At 40.0% G+C, this 22239-nt stretch overlaps 1 protein-coding gene across 1 annotated transcript in view; it reads left to right on the top strand.

Annotated features, from left to right (window-relative positions):
- The window catches only part of npr1a (natriuretic peptide receptor 1a), a 174574-nt gene that overhangs the window by 47019 nt on the left and 105316 nt on the right, over positions 1-22239 (top strand). The window contains exon 4 of the mRNA XM_073822471.1: positions 13400-13513. Within this exon, the coding sequence (XP_073678572.1) occupies positions 13400-13513 (114 nt within the window). The remainder of the gene's footprint in view (positions 1-13399; positions 13514-22239) is intronic.

Here is a 22239-nt window from a genome sequence, read left to right as displayed (position 1 = left end):
GCTTAGGTTTGAGTATAACTTTAGAGTCATTAGGCCCAAACTCCATGCACGTCGCACCCACAGAGAGCGCATGCAAGTCCCTATGCGCTTTACTGAAGCGAGAGCCATCAAAAACACAGTCTTAAAAGACAGGTATTTCAGATCAATCGTCTGTAAAGGCTTGAATGGTCCACCTTTCATGGCTTCCAGCACCGTAGAAAGGTCCCATATGGGGACTGAGGGAGGTCTGGGAGGATTCAGTCTCTTAGCTCCTTTAAGGAAGCGGATGACTAAATCGTTCCTTCCTATAGACTGACCTAGCGTTGTCCTTGAGAACGCTGCTATAGCCGCCACATAGACTTTGAGCGTGGACGGGGTTCTGCCCTTGTCCAGCAGCTCTTGTAGGAAAGAAAGCACCTCCGTCACACCACAGTCTGTGGGTGACACGCCACGGGTTGTGCACCAGCCCGAAAACACAGACCATTTTGAGGAATAGAGCCGTCTTGTAGATGGAGCTCTAGCCTGCGTGATCGTGTTTAGCACTCCCTTAGGGAGTTCATCACACTTGGTGGCCCAAACATGAAGGGACCACAACTCCGGGTGAGGATGCCAGATTGAGCCGAGGGCTTGAGAGAGGAGGTCTCTCCTCACTGGTACTGGCCACGGAGCAGTGCTCGTCAGCTGCATCAGCGCTGGGAACCAAGGCTGGTTTTCCCAGAACGGCGCCACCAGCAGCACTGAACACCCATCTTCCTTGATCCGCTCTATCACCTGCGGCGGGAGAGAGACAGGGGGAAATGCATAGAGAGGACGGCGGGGCCATACGTGGGCCAGCGCGTCCTTGCTCTTGGAAAAAAATTCCGGACAGTGAGCGTTGTCTTGAGACGCGAACAGGTCTACTTCCGCTCTGCCAAAATCCTTCCACAGCAGTTGGACTGTCTGTGGGTGCAGGGACCATTCGCCTGCCGGAACATTGTTCCTGGACAGTCTGTCTGGTCCCACGTTCAGGAGCCCCGGCATGTGCGCTGCTCTCAATGAGCGCAGGTTGCGTTGAGCCCATACCAGGAGGCGTTCTGCTAGCCTGTAAAGGTTCCTGGACCTGACGCCCTGGCGATTTATGTAGGATACCACAAACACGTTGTCCGAGCGGACTAGGACGTGGCTTCCTTTTATTCGGGGACAGAAACGCGCTAGCGCATTCTCTACTGCCAGCATTTCGAGGCAGTTGATGTGTAGGAGCTTTTCCCGTTCTGACCACTGGCCAAAAGACGGTCTGCCCTCGAGCAAAGCCCCCCATCCCGAGGTGGACGCGTCCGTGGACACCACTCTTATCCTCGAGAAAGTCCCCAGGCTTACACCTGATTGGTACCAGCCGATTGCTCTCCATGGTTTCAGAGCTGTGACACACTTCTGATTGACCTTGAGACGAAATCGACCGGACATCCACGCTTGGCGCGGTATGCACGCTTTCAGCCAGAACTGCAGTGGGCGCATTCGGAGCAGACCCAGCTGGAGGACTGATGATGCTGAGGCCAAGAGACCCAGCATTCTCTGAAATTTCTTGAGTGGGACAGACGCGCCGCAGCGGAACGAGCTCGCTGTACGCTGAATGTCTACCACACGCTGTGGTGATAGTCGCGCTATCATGGACAGCGAGTCCAATTCTGTGCCCAGGAAAGAAATCTTCTGACTGGGGGACAGAGAGCTCTTCGACCAATTGACCTTGAGACCCAAATTCTTGAGGTGATCGAGTAAAATGGTCGTGTGTTCTATGAGCACTGAGCGAGATTGCTCTAGAATCATCCAATCGTCCAAATAGTTCAGTATTCAGGGGAGCGAGCGCTGCATCCATGCACTTCGTAAATGTACGGGGTGCTAGGGATAAACCGAACGGCAGGACTGTGTACTGATATGCCTGGCCCTTGAAGGCGAATCTCAAAAACCGCCTGTGACGTGACGCTATCTGTATTTGAAAATACGCGTCTTTCAGATCCACTGACACGAACCAATCCCCCTGGCGAATCTGCGCGAGGATTTTTCTGGTCGTGAGCATCCTGAACTGTCGCTTCACAAGCTCTCTGTTCAGTTGCCTTAGATCTAATATGGGTCTGAGACCGCCGTCTTTTTTCGGTACCAGGAAGTATCTGCTGTATAGCCCTCCTTCGCTCTGAACTTGAGAGAGAGGCTCTATGGCCCCTTTGCTCAATAATTTGTCCACTTCGGCTGGAAGTAGGTGTGCTACTTCTGCACGCATTGTGGTCTCGACGCGCGCCGCATAGCGGCGAGGGCGTCGGCGAAACTGTAGCGAATAGCCTCCTCTTATAATGTCCAGCACCCACTTTGAAACCCCGGGAAGCTTTTCCCATGCGTCTGCATGAATAGCTAAGGGTTGAATACGTAACGCACTCTGTTCTTTCAGCGACAGAGGGGCTTCGGTGTGCTGTAGTACAAGCGTTTCGCTCGTGACATTTGAGGCATGGGGCACGCTGATAGCGGGAGCTGTTATGTCTGTGTGTGCGTGTGACTGTGGGGCAGCGGGTACATTTAACACACTCCAAACATCGCTCGTTTGAATGCACGTTGGTTTCATTTTTACAGAAACCGTGGAACGTGCGTGATGTGGTGTTTACGAGCACTGGGGAGCGGGCATATTTACCACATGTGAAGCGCAATCGACCTGAGCCGATTTTATATGCGCGGGACCCGTGTGACAGGTTGTGTTTGTGTGTAGGGATGGGCACTGGGAAGTGGGCATGCTTACTACACATAAGACACCATCGGCCGTGGCCGGGACACCAGAAAATACTCTTTTGGGGATTTATCTGGGTAGCCGTGAGAACGACTTTTGTGTGCAGGCAAACGGGCGACAGGACCGGTTTGTTGGCTGCAGAAAACACTGGAACAGTCACATTTGTTGGAACTGGACGAGCGAATAACTTTGGTGGGGGTCCGGCGACAGCGGGACTCGTACACCGTCGTTTTCCTAGTTGTGCTAGGACGACTTCGGAGGCTCAGGTTTCAACTCAATCCTGGGCCGCGGGCCACGTCTGGCGGGGTGGCGGCCAGACGAGCGTGAACGCGGTCTCGCACCTTGAGCCTGGTGGCGCTGCGAAGTGGCGGCAGCAGACTATGGCTGGGGCTGTGAGCTCTGTGTAGGCGGTCTCGCACGGCCAGTTGCAGAGCTGGAGCGCTTCGGGAGGAAGTGCTTCATCGCCTGAGACGCCTTCTGTACCTCAGCGAATCTTTCTGTGAAGTCCTTGACAGAAGATCCGAATAGGCCAGCAGGTGAGAGCGGCGCGTCGAGAAACGCGGTACGCTCAGACTCAGACATGTCAGAAAGCGTTAGCCACAGGTGCCTCTCAGCAACGGTGAGAGAGGCCATGTTACGTCCCATGGCCTGTGCTGCGGACTTAGTAGCGCGGAGGGCAAGGCCTGTAGCACTTCTCAGATCCGGCACGCAGATTGCGTCGGGTCCTCCCTCATCCAGCCTTCGCAGGAGGTCGGCCTGGAAAATCTGCAGCGTGGCCATGGTGTGCAGCGCTGATGCGGCTTGCCCGGCGGCGGCGAAAGCGTGGCGGAGCAGGTTTGACATCTGACGGCAAGCTTTAGAGGGGAGGGCCGACTTAGCACGCCGTCCAGCGGAGGGCGGACATAAGTGGGCTGCTATCGCCTCTTTGACCGGCGGTAGAGAGAGGTATCCTCTATTCTCGGCGTCGTCCACTGTGGAGAACGCTAAAGAAGTGGATGGACGCACTCTCGCTTAGTAGGGGGCGTTCCAGGACTTAGTCAGTTCTTCGTGAAGCTCAGGAAGAAAAGGCGCTGGTTTTGACGCATGTGAAGCGCATTCCCCTTTTGGCAGGAAACAGCCGTCCAGCCGGTTGTGAGCGGGCTGCTCTGGTGAAGACCACTCAAGGCCCAGGCTTGCCGTGGCCTGCGTGAGTATTCTCATTAGCTCCGCCTCAATTGAAGCTCTTGTGCCTGACGGAGTGAAGGCAGGGGGCATGATGTCCACCGAGCTCGCCCAGTCCTCACTGCCTGACGCCAGGATAGAGCATGAATCCTCTTCCTCCATCAGAGCCCCCTCATCAGCAGCATCAATGGAAGCGGAAGCAGACAGCGGCCGCTTTATGTCCAGAATGGAGGCTGACGAGGTCGGTGAAGCAGGCGGGCGAACCGGCGAGCTTTGTCGGCTGGGGGAAGGTCCCGGGGCCCGCTGTGCACGGCGCTTCTTACGGCGCGATACCGCTGCGGGCGGGGGAGCAGTCTCAGTGAAGAAGGCCAGGCGAGTCCTCAGAGTCGCCATAGGCATTGGCTCGCAGTGAGGGCAGCCGCCGTCGGCGAGCGCGAGAACTGTGTGCTCTTTACCCAGGCAGGAAACGCAGATCACGTGGCGGTCCCCGTCGCTGAGTGTGGCTCTGCATGAGCCGCAGGAAGGCATCTTTAAAAAGACGCCTTTGCTCTTTTATGAATGTGTGTCGCAGCGGCGACACACAGGAATAAAGCAATGAAAGGATATAGGCACCGGAAAGCGCAGCAGGAAGGCAAGGAAGGCGGCGCGGCCAGCGACTTCTATGACTCGTCCCGCTGAAGGTGCTCCCGATCGACGGCGCGGCTTCTGCTCCAGCGATGCGTGTGCTTCGCTTGAAGGATGAAAAATCAGATAATAGCTGCCTACGAGCGGTATTTATAGGCCTAGACCACGCCCATTATGGCGGGACGTGACGCAGTGGGCGCGAAGCACCCTCATTGGGTCTGGCGTCACGCTAGGCCTCGTTCGATAGGCTGCTGCAGTTGCCGCGGAACAGCTAATAGGCGCGCGAGCTGTCTCGCCTATGTCTGTATGCTGCTGCAACGCGTTTGTCAGGATTATGTCTGTGTTTTGTCCTGTTCTGTCTTTCCTAGTGTTTTTCCCCCTCTGTTTCTAGTTATAATGGTTTAGTCCTTGTCTCCCCCTTCTAGTTTTGTCTGTGTTATTTCAGTCTTGCCCATATATGTATTTCCCCCTCGTCATCTTGTTAGCTTGTTTGTGACCACGCCTTGTTTTTCAGTGTATTTAAGAGTCTGTGTTTGCACACCCCGTTTGTCGGTCAATGATTATGTTACTTCCGTTTGTTTTGTTACATGTGCTCATTTCCTGCTCCCGGTTTTGTTTATTTGTTCATTTTGCAGTGTGTTATTTAATAAACTTCAATTATTCAGTTACTCCGGTTCTCCTCGTCCATCTTCACTCCTCAACCCGCCTGACTGTGACAGCGTTTTACATTGTTACAAAATTAAGGATCATTTTTTGGCTTCAATATCTTGCGGAAAAGGATTTTCCCCATAGCGTAAGATATCTTACGCAGTACGAGAGACCTCTCGTAAGAGAACAGCCAGTTAACTGACTTGAAGTCTACGTTTTTATTGCTGTTTTTCATGTTAAATGTGAAGACAGGTTGGATGCCACATACTTTTTTTGTGAAATTGTCACATTACCGTTTTAAAGTAGTAATTTAAAGAATTCTATAGATATACAGTGGTGTGAAAAAGTGTTGGCCCCCTTCCTGATTTTTAAATTTTTTTGTTTGTCACACTTTAATGTTTCAGATCATCAAACAAATTTAAATATTAATCAAAGATAACACAAGTAAAGACAACATGCAGTTTTTGAATGAGGTTTTTTATTATGAAGGGAAAACAAAATCCAAACCCACATGGCCCTGTGTGAAAAAGTGTTTGCCCCCTAAACTTAATAACTGGTTGGGCCACCCTTAGCAGCAACAACTGTAATCAAGCATTAGCGATAACTTGCAATGAGTCTGTTACAGCGCTGTGCAGGAATTTTGGCCCACTCATCTTGGCCGAATTGTTGTTATTCAGCCACATTGGAAGGTTTTTCAAGCATGAACCGCCTTTTTAAGGTCATGCTGCAGCATCTCAATAGGATTCAGGTCAGCACTTTGACTAGGCCACTCCAAAGTCTTCATTTTGTTTTTCTTCAGCCATTCAGAGGTGGTTTTGCTGGTGTTTTTGGATCATTGTCCTGCTGCAGAACCCAAGTTCGCTTCAGCTTGAGGTCACGAACAGATGGCCGGACATTGTCCTTCAGGATTTTTTGGTAGACAGCAGAATTCATGTTTCCATTTATCACAGCAAGTCTTCCAGGTCCAGAAGCAGCAAAACAGCCCCAAACCATCACATTACCACCACCATATTTTACTGTTGGTATGATGTTCTTTTTCTGAAATGAAGTGTTACTTTTACGCCAGATGTAATGGGACACACACCTTCGAAAAAAGTTCAACTTTTGTGTCATCAGTCCACAGAGTATTTCCCAAAAGTCTTGGGGATCATCAAGATGTGTTCTGGCAAAACTGAGATGAGCCTTTATGTTCTTTTTGCTCAGCAGCAGTTTTCATCTTTGTTTTCCCTTCATTTAAAAACTGCATGTTGTGCTTACTTTGATTAATATTTAAATTTGTTTGATGATCTGAAACATTACAATGTGACAAAAAATCAGGAAGGGCGCCAAAACTTTTTCACACCACTGTATTTATCTTGTCTATGAGGCAAATATTCTGTGAGTTTCAGATCATTTTTGTGAAGCGCTCCTCCTCAAGACAGAGATGGCATAAAGCCCATGTTTGTTTTCTTTAGCTATTTTACGAAAGCACACATATTGTGAGTGCACACAAACAAAAATCGACCCTTTGCAGTTCCAAGTGATGTATTACTCTTACTTTTATGACCAAAAATGATGGCGTATTTTAGGTTTCCACTATTAATAAGAAAAAAAAAATGTAAGTGATCGCGCTGGCGCTTCCATGTCCTGCAAATCCCGCTTTAGCTTCCACTCTCTGCACACAAACGATTGGATATGCACCTAATAGCCACATTTATCTAGGTTTAATGTTAAATTAATATTGTGAAATGCATCAAGTGTTTTATGTCTATAGATTTTATTTTAGGCAAGTCGTGTTGATTTGAGAAAGCTAAATTGATCAAACAAGCTCAACTCATTGCCGCTGACCGCTATACTTTACAGCATTAATTTAACCCAGATAAAATGTTCCAAACATATTTCTAAATCAACTTAATAAAGAAACAAAACAAAATCTAGCCACTTTGCTATTAAAACCCAAAACTGAACTATATTAATAACTGGAACACGGGCTTTGTTCTGATAAGTTGTCAGACAAGGGCAGGGCTCATAGCTGAGCATCTCATTAGCATTTAAAGGAACATGCAACAGAGTAGCTCGCTCTAAAAAGGGCTGATTTTGACAAGGTAAAAAGTTTTTTACACTACCATTGAGAAATTTTATAAGTATGTTATAGACTTCTCATTAAGACCCTAAAGCAGGGGTCCCCAAACTAAGGCCCGGGGGCCGAATGCGGCCCGCCCCCACATTTGAACAGGCCCTCTGAACAATGCCAGAGATATATTTTTGTTAAATGTGAGCCAAATAATCCCAATTAAAAGAACCAACGACTTAAACTACTTCACTCTGTGTGCATTAAATGTATTTAATAGACAAGTTTCACAATTTGAGTTGAATTACTGAAATAAATGAACTTTTCCATGACATTCTAATTTATTGAGAAGCACCTGTATATCTTTTGAAAAGAAATGATCATTTGTCTGTCTGGTGCATAAAAAAAAAAACTATTCTAGCATTAAAAGGTATAATAAATACAGGTAAAATCATAATAAAATAATAATAATAATAGTAGTCAGTCCAGCCCATGGAATTTTCATTTATAAACCGACCCGGCCCCCCATTAATGAAAAGAAAATTATGTGGCCCGCTCAGAAAAAAGTTTGGGACCTCTGCCCTAAAGAATCATATCAACTTTTGTAAAATGGGCATCCGACAGAACTAAACAAGGGACAGTTCACCAAAAAATTACTCAGATGGTGTCCCAAACCTCTATTAAATACACCTACTGTACCTGAAAATTAAAATTTGTTTTATTTGTATTTGTATGTGTATTTGTAACATTATTAACATTATTTTTTTAATAACAAAGACTAAAAATGACAAAAGATTTTTTGTATTCACCCAATTTAGCCTAAACATTTGCTATTATTTTTATTTTATATTTTGTTACCTTGTTGGGCTTTGATTTTAAAATAGGGAAATTAGTTTGGGTGTGCTCCTCAGACAACTTGCAAAATAGTAAAACCAACATGACAAAGAATCGTGATAAAATTGTGAATCATGAAAAAAAAAAATTTTCAAAAAAAAAAAAATGGGATATGATATTTTTGCCCCCTAATACAACATAATCCAGAAGAAAAGACGGTCACAAGTTATGTTTCATCCAAATTTTAAAGGGATAGTTCACCCAAAAATTAAAATTCTGTCATTAATTACTCACCCTCATGCCTATCCAAACCTGTAAGACCTTCGTTCATCTTCAGAACACAAATTAAGATATTTTTGATGAAATCCGATAGCTTTCTGACCCTGCATAGACAGCAATGTTACTAAAATGTTCCCAGGCCCAGAAAGGTAATAAGTAAGTAGGAAAACAGTCCATGTGACATCAATGGTTTAACCTTATTTTTATGTGTGCAAAATTGTTTCTACATCCAATATTTTAGAAGGCTCGGAAATCGTTTTTAAAGCTCTTGCTGAAAATCATATTTACATTTTCTAGCATCATTTTGTTTGTCTGTTTTGTCCTTCTGTGCTATTGAAAATCTAGGAGAAACTGTCTTTTATATGCACTGTTGTCATCAGCTTCAGCTCCCATTATCCCCATCCACTTCACATGAATCATAATCTTTTATACACAAATCTGAGAGTCCTCAGGGGACAGACAAAGTAAAACACCATGGTGGCTTTTTCTGAGTTTGAAGATTAGAGAACGCGTACATCCCAATTTTTAGACAACAGCCTTTTCACTCAGATTGTCGTAATTTGGCAGTTTGTGGCACAGTTGCAAAAGAAAATTGTTGGAGGTTCAATTTTGGCATAACACAGTTGGAATTATTATGAAATTGGACATCAACAGATGACATAAAACCATTTTCTCAGAGGAGGTGACCATGAAAGAGTGAAAACAAATGGTACATGTTTTGTGGAGGGAGCTATTGATTCTTTGTGCTATCTTTTTTTTATCTAAAAGCAGACTTCCAAACTACTCAGGATAAGTGCTTTTTAATATACAATAGCACTTTTTAATAACTGAATGATTATTAGTTGCTGTTTGCTGTCATGTTTGTTGTCCTCTACTCTGGACTGAACTGTTTTTTTTAACGACTGACTGACTGTTCTTTTGATTCACATAGAGACACTGAGACACACATATCTGCATACACATACCACTCTACACTCTTTAAGGAATGAAATAGAAAATTAAGTCGTCTCTCATGATGAAGGTTTCCTCTCCATGCCATCTATCTTTAACCCTAGAAAGTCTACTGTATCATATGTGATACACACATTTCTGCAGTATCTTAAAGATATACAGTTACAATCAAAATTATTCAACCCCCTTGACCTGCAAGACATTTTGCTGTGGAGAACAACATTTTATGAAAACAATTCAACAAAGGCATCAGTAAACTATTAGAGAAAGTTACGACACATTCGAGTCATTCTGAGAATGTAACATTGATGAATCATGCTCAAATTCAAATTGTCTCTAAACACTCATGTTCAAAATTATTCAACCCCCAAATTTTGTGCAGTTTTGTGAGTCATTTGTCCGTTAAAACCACCAATAAATGCTGCCTGTAAGTGCTTAGAAGCTTCTGTCATCTCTCTATTGCAGTCTTAGCCCATTCCTTGGCTGAAAAAGCTTCCAGATGACTGATTATTTTTTCAAATTCAACCAAATATTTTCAATTAGAATTAAATCTGGAGACTGAACAGGCCTCTCAAGAACTTTTTTATGACTGGTCCCTGAACCAAGCTTAAGTAGATTTACATGTATAATTTGGAATGGCTGTCCTGCAGGAAAGTCCATTGATCATCAGCTTCAGTCTTTGCACCAAAGGCATCACAATTCTTGTCAAAATGGCCTGATACTTCAAAGAATCCATGATATCTGTCATACAGTCATGATTTCCACTTCTTGCTACAGTAAAACAACCCCATAACAGGACTGATCCACCTCCATGTTTGACCATGGTGATGGTGTTCTTCTGCTTATAAGCTTTACCTTTTTTGCACCAGACATACCGCTGATCAATGGGCCCAAAAATTTCCAGTTTGGTCACATCGCTCCATAAAACATTCTTCCAGAACTCAACAGGTCTATCCAAATGAATTTTAACATGTTCAAGTCAGCCTTTTATGTTCTTTTTGGTAAAGAGTGTGATTCTGCAAGATGCCTCAAGATGAAAGCCATGCTTGTCCTGTGTTCTTCTTATACTCTGCATTGAAATGTTTTCCTCCTTTCGTTGGGTCATCTTGCAAGTCTTTGGCTGAACATTGCAGGTTGTTCTCATTTGCTCTGATCAAACATTGTATGATATTGTGCTTTTTTGTTCAACACCCTCAGAGGTTTTCTGGTACAACACATTTTAATCTAAGGTTTAAGGCTGCCAGCTGTGTCTCTATGAACTTCTAATGTCTTGGAAATCTTCATATAGCCTTAGACTTTCTAATATAATAAAACAATTTCTTCTCTAAAGCTTCTCTGTAGCTTTTGTGAGAGCTCTGTTGACTTTAGCTAATGTATGGGTAACAGCTCAAGCTAATTCAGTTTTTTTTAAAACGTTGCTAAAAAAAAAGAGTTTATGCGGTTTGAGGTTCAAAAACCATATTATTTTCCACATACTGTACATTATTGTTGCTCCTCTCTGCCCCGCCTTTCTGAAAGCTATGATTTTTACAAAACTTATCGTTGATGAAAAGCGAGGTGTTCTCTCATTGGCCAGCTATCCGGTGCGTTGTGATTGGCCGATTACCTCATTTTTGATGTAAGTACATAATAGTTAAGGCCACCTAATATAAATTGTGACCAATTCTTTAAATATGAAAACGTACTTACAGGCCGTCAATCAGAAGCGCAGACTTTCCTTGCAACATTGGAACTGCCCAACTTTATAGCCTTAACCCTTTGTGTACAGCTTGTGTAAGCTGCTCTCCCAGGTTCAGGAAACAGTCCTCCGTCAAATGCGCAGCACCCACTCGAATATTTGCGTTGTACTGTTCCAGAACAGTGTTGTAAATATAACTTAACCACTGATTTCTAGTTGTGTCCTCATTTGTAAGGCTAAACAAAGTACTTTTGCTTTTGCTATGAAACACACTGCGTCTCCACAACATGGCGGCTGCAATAATACTACAGCCGGTAAAAGTTACACCTTCTTTCTTTCCATATAGATATGAGCGCTGTTATGCAGATCTACCCACGCCACAATGTGGACATGTGGGGGCGTGTTTGAATGAGCCATTTTAGGGAGGTGTGGCAGAGTCTTAACTTTTATAATAAATATCTCATTGGTTTTAAGACACTAAGCTTTGCAACTAATTGTGTTTTAGTACAATTTTGTTCCCTACCATAAAACTAAGTGACTTAAAAACAGTAATGTTGAATTGCAGTTGAATAATTATGAAATATGAAAAAAACATTACATTATATATTGACATTTTCACTTTTAATATGGCAGTAAACTGCTATAGATGTGATTTTTAAAAATCCTGGATCTTCAGAAAAGCTTGTATTTGTAAAGTACTGCAGTCTCTGAGGGGTTGAATAGTTTTGATTGCAGTTGTATTTCACTCAAAAATGAAAATTCTGTCATTAATTACTCACCCTGATGTCGTTCCAAACCTGTAAGACCTTTGTTCATCCTTGGAACACAATTTTTTTTGATGAACCTCCATAGACAGCAACGCAGCTACTACGTTCAAGGCCCAGAAAGGACTAGTTAAAATAGTCCATGTGACATCAGTGGTTCAACCATATTTTTATGAAGCTATGAGAATACTTTTTGAGAATGCAGGGTCAAAAAGCTCTTAGATTTCATCAAAAATATCTTAATTTGTGTTTAAAACATGAACGAGATGAGAATAACAATGAGTAATTAATGACAGAATTATCATTTTGCGTTAGTTATCATCATGACCAAATTTTGCCAAAAAAACCTGTTGTACAGAATCTATGCATTATGTTGTCTGATTAATACTTTTTTTGCAAAGTAAAAAGCCTTTTAGCATAATCTAAAAATGTCCTCCTTCAGGTTGTGGTTCATGTGTGTTTTTGCAGTGAAATCTTTACTGATTCATATGGTGATGTTTAGCCATATGCAGTGCCTTGCAAAAGTATTCGTACCCCTTCATTTTTTTCACATTTTGTTTTGTTGCAGCATTATGTTAAACTGCTTTAAATTAGTTTTTCCCCACATCAATTTACACTCCATACACCATCCAGATTTGCAAATTTTACAAATTTATTAAACATAAAACACTGAAATAATTACATTGCATAAGTATTCATCCCCTTAACTCAGTACATAGTTGAAGCACCTTTACAGCCTCAAGTCTTTTTGGGTATGATGTGACAAGCTTTGCACATCTGCATTTGGCAATTATCTGCCATTCTTTGCCTCACCTTTTCACCTCTCAAGCTCTGTCAGCTTGGATGGGGGCTGGCAGACATTTTCTAGAGTCCTAGTTGTTCCAATCGTCTTCCATTATGGATAATGCTTCTGTGAACCTTCAATGCAGCAGATTTTTTTCTGAACTCTTCCTTAGATCATTGCCTTAACTCAAGTCTGTCACTGAGCTCTACAGGCAGTTATCTTGACCTCAGGACTTGGTTTTTGCTCTGATATGCATTTTCAGCTGTTAGACCTTTTCTGAGAGGTGTGTGCCTTTTCTGCAAATTTGCAAAGTTGTTACAAACCTGTTTTGTGCTTTGTCATTATGGTGTATGAGATGTAGATTGATGTGGGAAAACAAGTAAGCAGTTTAACATAATGCTGCAACAAAATGTGAAAAAAATGAAGGGGTATGAATACTTTTGCAAGGCACTGTACATATTAGCAACTGCACTAAATTGCATATTTTTTGCTCAGTTTGGTCTCTGAATAGAATTAAAGTGTATTTTTTTCTCCTATGAGATCCATAGTCTCACTACATCATGCTATGAGTCATAAAAGCATGATGTATCAAATGTGATACTCAAAAAAAAAATCTATTCCAGTTCCATTAAAAAAAAGTATTATTTCATATTATGGCCTTAACAGGTTTAAACAGCACAAAAGAACATCAAATTATATAAATGAAATCAATAAGGACTGTGCAAACTCCACCGCTTCATGCGTCTGTCCTTGAGCTGATTTGCTGATTGGATTAGTTTGATTCAAATGCTCTGCTCTGTTTGGCTCTGTGTGCATCCTAATCAGTATAAGTGAGTGAGCAATTTTTTATCTTGTGCATTAAACAACTCAAAATTTGCCTTGTGTTAATTCCCCACAGAATGTGAAGATCCTGACCTACAGAGAGCCACAGAACCCCGAGTACAAGGACTTTGTGTCCAAACTGAAGACCGATGCCATGGACATGTTTAACTTCAGCGTGAAAGATTCACTGGTAAGAGTTAATCAAAGTGCTACCAAACTAACAAAAATAATTGACCACTTGCATTACTTATAAAAAAGATGCACACTTTACTGAACCAAGTGCGAACTGAACCAAAAAACCCATTGCATTGATTGTAAACAGATTTTTGAGACTCATCTCTTGAGACCAAACCACTGGAATGTGATTCCTGTTCTGAAATTCATTCCTGATGAGTTTTTGAAACCACACAGATCCCATGTTGAATGAATGTCAATCCAGTGCACACACAAGACCCTAGTGACTTTGAAGCTTATACAAGAATGCAAACGGTTTCTCTGGCTTCTCCAAGACGCAGTGCATTTCACCTCGTCTTAATAGATTACAGCTGCACACTTTCGGTTCACCTTTGGGATGTTTCTTATAAAGAATTACCCCAAGGTTTAGACAATAAGAATGAATTGCGCCTGCTGATAGCATTGTTTACTTGCATGCATTTTCGACATTGTTTTAGCACCCAATTCACTAAAGTAATTATGTAAATCAGATAAAAGCACAGACTTACAACATCAGTGTTGATTGCAATTTGCACAGGGCAATTCCTCAACATTCAAGCTGGTTTTGAGAGCTACTTTGTGAAAGATGCAGCAAACTCAAGACGCCTGAATTGATTCTTTAAATGCCAAAAGTAGTGAGACTGTTAGCATGCATTAGCATGTGTGCGATCAACCGGTCCAAACTTAATAAGAATGAGTGTAAAAATAAATGTCCGAACAAGCAATCCCTGCTGGAGTGATGAAACAAACTGCAATGACCTGCTGCTTTCACACCACAGACTGAGAATATAAGCTTCAACTTCAAGTGCCAAGCACAAACTGTCAGAGATGCATTACCAGCATGAGCCATGGACAAAAATGTGGTTGAATGCAAAATTGTCCGTTATGGATGTATATCTGATGGGACGTAGTTAAAAAAAAAAAAAACAGTGCAAACTAGGGCTGGGCGATATGGCCAAAAAATTAATGATAATTGTCAGATTTTACTCCAAAATGAAAGTTGTTAAAATGAAAGATGGTTAATTGTGGTTTTAAACTATTCTTTATGGTAAGAACAAGACAAACACTTCACGGTGTTTAATTCTTTACACTTTTCCAGTCATTTTTCTTTAACATAAAAAATATCTTAAGGCAAGACACTGCAGGTGGATAGGTAAGTAGTATGAAGTCTACGGCACCTGTCATAATTTGATTGATGGCTTTGACCTTTTGACCTTTCCCCTCCCCCACGCCCCTCCCCCGCCCTTTCCCACGGTGCCCACCCACGTGTTTGACCCCTCGTTGACCTAGTGGACTCTACTGACCTTGTTTTGATGGATTGAGCAGGTGCGATGTCAACGGCTGACAGGTTTATGGGTTGTTGAGAGGATTAACGACAGGGTTTAACAGGTGCGGGATTAATTTATGACGGGTTTATGGTTGTTGCATCAAATTTAATAGATTCATACCCAGGTGAGGGATTAACTCCTGACGGGTTTATGGGTTTTTGCGTGACCATCCGGTGTTGGTTGTCATCAGGTTAGAGAATTATAGACTGTTTGCGTGACCGTCCGGTGTTTGTCGTCATCAGGATGGAGGAAATACAGCAGCTGTGCGTGACCGTCCAGGGTTGGGTGTGGAATGTTTCGGCGATTTTACGGTCTACCCCCGCATCCGTGTTGTATCGCAGGGTATCAGGTTGCGTTCATGTTTGCTTATTACAAAAGATGAACCACAACAACAATTATAAAATAAGTACAAATAATAGTAAACCTATTATCAATATATTTTTAAATAATAATAATAATAATACAATAAATTTTCTAATATTTGAAAAGTAATTGCCTCACCTTTTTACAGTCTATGTGATAATATTAAAAAGAGTATCTTCTGTAGGCTCTCATTTTCTCTCTTGCTCTCCTTGCAGATCTCCCCGTGTGTGCTTCATGAGCACGCGTTACACAGCGCTATATGAGCTTCTTATATGTAAAAGTGACCATACATGTAATGGTTGTATATAAATTACCTTTTCAACAATATATTAGTTGCTATAAAAAATAATAGGAGACAAATAGACACAGCAGTTACGAGTACGTCTTAGTTTGAGAGGACTTGATACCATTTTTGCAGAGGATCCAAATTAGTTCTCACAGTAGCTACATCTGTTTTAAAAAATCTAGATTGGCATACTACGTGATCATTTGGCGTTTTCCCAGTGAATTGATCGGTGATTCATCAAGAACATGATTCCGTCACTAATCCTCTGTCACCCTATGGCTACCGTTCTCATGACCTCTTCAAACATGTGCGAGTACACATGTTCAGAAGCCGGAAAAACACATTCTTTATTCAGATGTTTATCTTTTCCATGAATGTTAGTTGTTGTTGTTGCAAGGATTGAAAAATAAAAATAAATAAAACTATAAAAACGTTTAATAATGTTTCAGTCCCTATCACACTGTATGAAAAAGTGACCATACATGTGATGGGTGTATATAAAATACTTGTTCAACAATATATATTAGTTGCTATAAAAAATATTTATTATTGAAAAGTCTCTATTATCACAACAGTTACGAGTCCATAACTGCACGATGAAATATATTAACAAAGTCTTTAATGTTTTAAAAACATAAATGATAACACTCGGGCTCAACAGTGTAACACAATCATGTACACAAACACACATTCAGTCCTCCAAGTTGTATTCTCTTCTTTAAAAAGAAATGAATATAAACGATGTGATCACACATGATATAAAACAAAGCAAAACATTTATACTAGTTTTTAGGTAGCGGTAAATATTGTAATGGGGACCCAGCGACGTCAAAATAAGTAAAGGGAAAAATGTATTTAAACAGACCAAACCATATGGATTATGCCTGGACATGCCTGGGCATGTCAGAGGACCTGGACATGCATGGACATGGCAATTTGAAACCGTATCAACCCTTAACCTACCCAATCACAGTAAACTTTCTCTATTTCTATATTTTTTTTTATAAACATTATTTACTATATTTTTATAAAGCTTTTGTACTCTACAAAGTGAACACCTACCCGTCACACAAAAAGTTCAACACACTTCCATTTGTAATAAAATATTTTAAGTCATTTAAATTATTATAGTAGGACTCAAGACATTTAATCATAAATCACATTTACGTTGTTATATCAATGTAATATTCAAATGTTTATACAAATTTGTGATCTGATAAGTCCTATAAATATTTCAACCTAAAAAGTGACTCAAACACAAAACACAATCATGCAGACTAATACACAAACATATATGCAAAAAAAAAAAAAAGAAGAAGCAAACACATGATGCAAACTCAAACATAAGCAAAAGACAAAGACAAATTAAAAACATGTAAAACAATATTGTCACTAAAATTTTAAACAAGTATTTTTGTTTTCTCAAAACACAAACATATACGATCACAACACAAACATGTACGATAACGCTGCTCACGTATTATTGTAGCTCAGTTTGTGCTGAATACATTATAATCATAACCATAAATATGTTTTAAGGTACTGGAAACACACAAATGTCAGGGTAGGACAAAACATCAGCAGCGGTTGCAAACCCCCTCAGACACCATGAGGGTTAAAAAAGATGGTAATATATATATATATATATATATATATATATATATATATATATATATATATATATATATATAATTAAGGCATCAAAGTAACAAACATGTCACTACATCGAAACAAATCATTCATCGTACATCTTAAACATGTATTCAACATTTAAGTTTATTGAACACATAACCCACTTATTTTAAAGATGATATTAAACATTTCCATGTTTATAAAAATAAACATTTACAATACTTTTAGACGGTCATGTATATAAAACATAGTAACAAACATGTCACTTCAGCAAAACAAATCATTATACAACGTTCATTTTATATTTTTAAGTTTATTGAAGTTATAAAACATCAAAGTAACAAACATGTTACTAAAGCTAAACAAATAAACCATTGTACATCTCAAACAAGTATTCAACATTTAAGTTTATTGAACTTATAAAACACATCTTGCACTTTTTTAAAGACGATCTCCATGTTTATTAAAATTAACATTTACATTACTTTCAGGTGATCATAAATATAAAACAAACATGTTACTACAGCTAAAGAAATCATTCACCGTACATCTTAAACATCTTAAACAAGAATTCAACATTTAGGTTTTTGAACCTATAAAACACATCATGCACTTCTTTTAAAGATAACAAAAAACATCTCCAAGTCTTTTATAAAATTTATAAAAATCATAAAAATGGCTTACATTATGTTCTTCGAACATTGAAATCCATTCTGTGAATGAAATATTTTCAAAAATGTTTCAGTTGGAATATAAATAAAACTCTATGGTCCTCCCAGGGATAAACTCCAATGTGAAACTAATGCTGCAGACCCCTCAAACAGACTGATTCGTGATGGTGATGAGTAAACCAGATGTTCTCCTTGAAAAGGAGTTTCCCTACAGACAAACTTAAATTTCAACTAAAGAATAATTTGTATTAGATTTATTTCACACCATTCGCTTTAGATGGCTAAAGTTTCTTATTTTAATCATAATCATCAATGTGTATTCCCCTCACACACACTCCTTTTTGAGTTGTATCTTTTAGAAAATGTAATGGTTATTTTATTTCAAAAACATGTTGCTGCTTTTAAGGTTATATAAATAAAAAATATAGAAATATAAATCTTGAGCCCAATATCTGAATATCATTATTGCTGTACTCATACTTTTCTGAATGATCTTTATCAGCATAATAAATATCGGGGATAATTAGCCTTCACTGAAAATACTCTATTCTTCATCTACTCTAAAATATATGTAGACAGTCAGCATATGTTGATGGTCACGTCTTCGAATTGAGAGCTTTACCCATAATGATCACAGGTTTGTTTCAAATTGCGTGTGTCAACAACAACTCGTGGGCCATAAGGATGTTACTACATATGAGAAAAGACACCACCAAAGACATCTCATGTTACGTAGACATGCACTCTTCGAATACCCACTGACTTTTTGCGTGAATGACACATCACATGTGAGGAGTGTTTTCTGGGGGTCTCCTGAGAATATACAGTTGCTCTGAAAAAGTCATTCTGACACATACCAGTCTCCCATTGTAAGGAGAAATCTCCACAGACCGTCTCATGAACGCTTGACTGTAATCGCGAAACACAACACCATTATACACTGTTTTAATTTGTTTATTCAATTATTTAACACATATACTTACATTCAAATTTTTACACCGGGTACTTTATCAGTCTGATAAATTTGTGGACAATACTGTACATGATAAAATGGCAATCATGCTACCGTGTAAGTTAGACACAATGTTGTTTAGGAAAGTGATGTTTTCATCAAAGTCAGAGTATTCCTACTTCTTAACATTTAAAATTTTACTCTGATGTTCCAACGCAGGGGAACCGGGTGAGATATGTTAATCCTTCAACATATTTTTTATATATATATATATATATATATATATAGCTTTTTCTAATTGTATCAGCTGAGCTTGTTTCAACTGTTTATAGTCAATTTAGAGTAGAGTAATAGAGTCAACCTTATCGTCCTTGCTATTCCCCACATACAAACCATAAGCAACAACCTAAATTCAATAAAACCAGTTACACATCATGTAAGAAAGGCCTCATAACGCATACAGTCAAGCAGTATCCGCAACTTCTCTTGATTTGGTGTCATCGCTCTTACATTTGCAACTGATTCAGTGGGTAGGTCAAGATCATCAATAATGTTCTTCACTTTTGAACTAGCTTACTGTTTTTTCCTTTTAGGAAGATCTGATAACCTGAGAATACGAAAAGAAATAGGATATTGGAAAAAAAAATAAAATATAGAATAGAAAGAAAAAAATTACTTCAACCTTGTACTGACCTCTGTTCACAGTCTTTATCAGGTTTCTGATCTGAAACATCAGGGAAACAAAGACTGTTAAGGACAATCCGTGCGCTACAACATGCTATCTTATTCAGTGTACAGTTTGCCTTCAGCGGTTATGTGGATGTGTCCAAAATATGAGGCCATCATAAAAATCCATCCTATAAATAAATAAAACAACTTATATAAAATTTACTTTGGGGCTTTACTTTAGACTCCAGATGTACACGATCAACATTATCTAACGGTTAAGCAACTCCATCTAATTACCATTTTTAAAAGTTTCATATACCAACATTTATTTGCTTGTTTGTTTGTTTGATGTAGAAGATGTACATGTATTACACTTACAATATACCATCACATTTGATTTGCCAGAGGTTGCAGAAGTCATAGTCATTGTAACGGAGCCTAGACTTGATCCAGTTATGACAGGGGCATATATCATACCGCCATTAGACGTGGAGCTCTTGCCTTTTTACAGAAAATAGGTCAATTAATATACTAGTTAATTGTACATCTGATAATGATTATTCGTTATTAATATTTAAATCACACTAACGTTTTACACGGATGCATGATGGTCCTTGTCTTGAAGTCTCTGTTGAATTAAAAAAAAAAAAAAAAAAGTCTTATTTTGAATGCCAAAAATCAGGCAGACATCCTATGGACTGTATTGAAATCCACCTTACTGAGATATGTATTTTAAAAGTAGTCCTTTTCATAGCACAGGTCTTTACTATATAAGGCAGTCCGGTTACCTGTCACTAAAGTTGAACTAGGGCCTATCTAAAGACACTTGTGGGGACCCAGCTACAATTCAGGACTAAAAATACATCCTTCTTCTTTAGATCATATTATATCTGTATCGAATCACTGTTAATGTACACAGATTTCACACTAGGCTGTATGACATTTTTTCAGTAGACTGAATATGTTTGTATGTTTTGGCATAAATGAAAGTATGCAGGTATTTTATGAAGGTATGCAGTAGGCCTTATGCACCCATTATTGCAAACCAACTTGACTGTAGTATGTTTTGATCCATTTTTGGTCGGGAGAAAATTCATTTACATCATCTTCTTTCAGCAAATCTAGAAATTTTCGACACATAGAATAAAAAAGAAAAAAAGAAAAAGAAGTGCTATAACCTTGTATCGGCCCCGGTTTAGAGTCTCTATCAGGCTTCTGATCTGAAACATTAGGGAAACAAAGATTATTACTAAGGACACTCAATACATGCACTACAACAATCTCATCTCTACATGCAGTCATCATCATACCCAGAATCTCCCTAGTGGTCACGCTGATTGTCTCTTTGCTGTTAACACAGACGTCTGTCACATCAGGCCGTGTATCCTTTTTCAGGCTTCTTACAATCTTCATTTCATTCTTAAGGTTTGTTATACGTTTAGTATCCCCCGTACAATCATGATTCGGATCGCGCTCATCGACGATGACCTTGTTCATCGGTTTGATCATTTGTCCTTTGTAATACGGTTTAAACATAGAGTCTACGACGACTTTTACACCGCACATTTTTTCTGCGGCACAGCTGCACTCCGATTGATCATCCGCATCAGCGCCAGACCTACAGTTGTGCTCCATCAGGTTTGGCGTAGTTTCAGACATTCTTTTCAGAATTCAGTTTTCTCCAAGACGTAACCGTTTCCTAGAATTTCGGATTTGACCGTTTACTCCGCGAACCCCAAAGTGTTATTAGCAGTAAAATTGCAGCAGAGCCGTGGTTCAGTAAAACAGGTTTGTTGTTGTTTTGATCAACTTGATGTTGCAGTAGCTCCGTCTTCCAAACCTGGTTATGTTCACAGTGTGGGGTGAACTCAGTTACTGCAGAGTTGATGAGGACAGCAGTTGCTGGTTTTACAGATAGGGTCCACCCCTCACCCTTGTTGTAAGGTCTAAGAGGGTTGTGGCCGGAAGGCTTGAAAATCAGTCAAGCACACAAGATAAGTTTCGCTCAAGCTAGTTATAATATTTTGATTAAAGATTATAGACTCAAAAAATAAGAGCCACGAACCAACTGGTAACTATTATACCAAAGATAATGATAGGTTGTTAAAGAATTTAGAGCCAATTCCATAATAAAATGTTTCAAATAAATTTACAAATGTAATAAATAATACATGCAACACTAGACATCAACAATATTGTGTCTTAAAATATGTTTAAACCTTTAAACATATGATAAAATTTGAATAAAAAGAGGCAAAAGGGAAATTTTATTCAATAAATGTTTATTAAAACAATTAAACATATAGCAAGAAACAGAGGAAAAAAGACTCAACGCTTTACAATTTTGTTGTGCTGCCATACATCCAAAACATATTGATGCCCACAATAAAACACTGACTGCGAAATTGGTCTAACTTGACTGAAACAGCTTGTCAATGGTTGAGAAAACAGTTTTTAACACAGGTTCGTCGCTCGCGTCTAAATATAGATTTGTTGTGCAGCATCCGAAAGGGTTGTCCTCAGGAATAGGCCAGGCGTCATCACGCTCATACTCAGAGTCATCATCAGAGTCCTCCTCAGAGTCATCATCAGACTCATCCTCGGAGTTCTCCTCGGAGTCCTCCTCGGAGTCAGACTCGCTGCTTTGAGACAAAACTTTTCTTTTATATTCCTCCAGATGTTTCTTTACCCTTATGTGATGATTTTGATCGCGATGCAATTTTCTTTCAGATTCCTCCCGCTGTTTGTTTACCCTTATGAGATGATTTTGATCATGATGCGTTTTGTTCCAACAGGCAGATA

The sequence above is a fragment of the Garra rufa genome, chromosome 17, assembly GCF_049309525.1.
Source record: "Garra rufa chromosome 17, GarRuf1.0, whole genome shotgun sequence".
In the NCBI taxonomy this organism is placed as follows: domain Eukaryota; kingdom Metazoa; phylum Chordata; class Actinopteri; order Cypriniformes; family Cyprinidae; genus Garra; species Garra rufa.
Note: the sequence above shows the minus strand (reverse complement) of the source record. Positions and strands in the feature narration are given on the sequence as shown.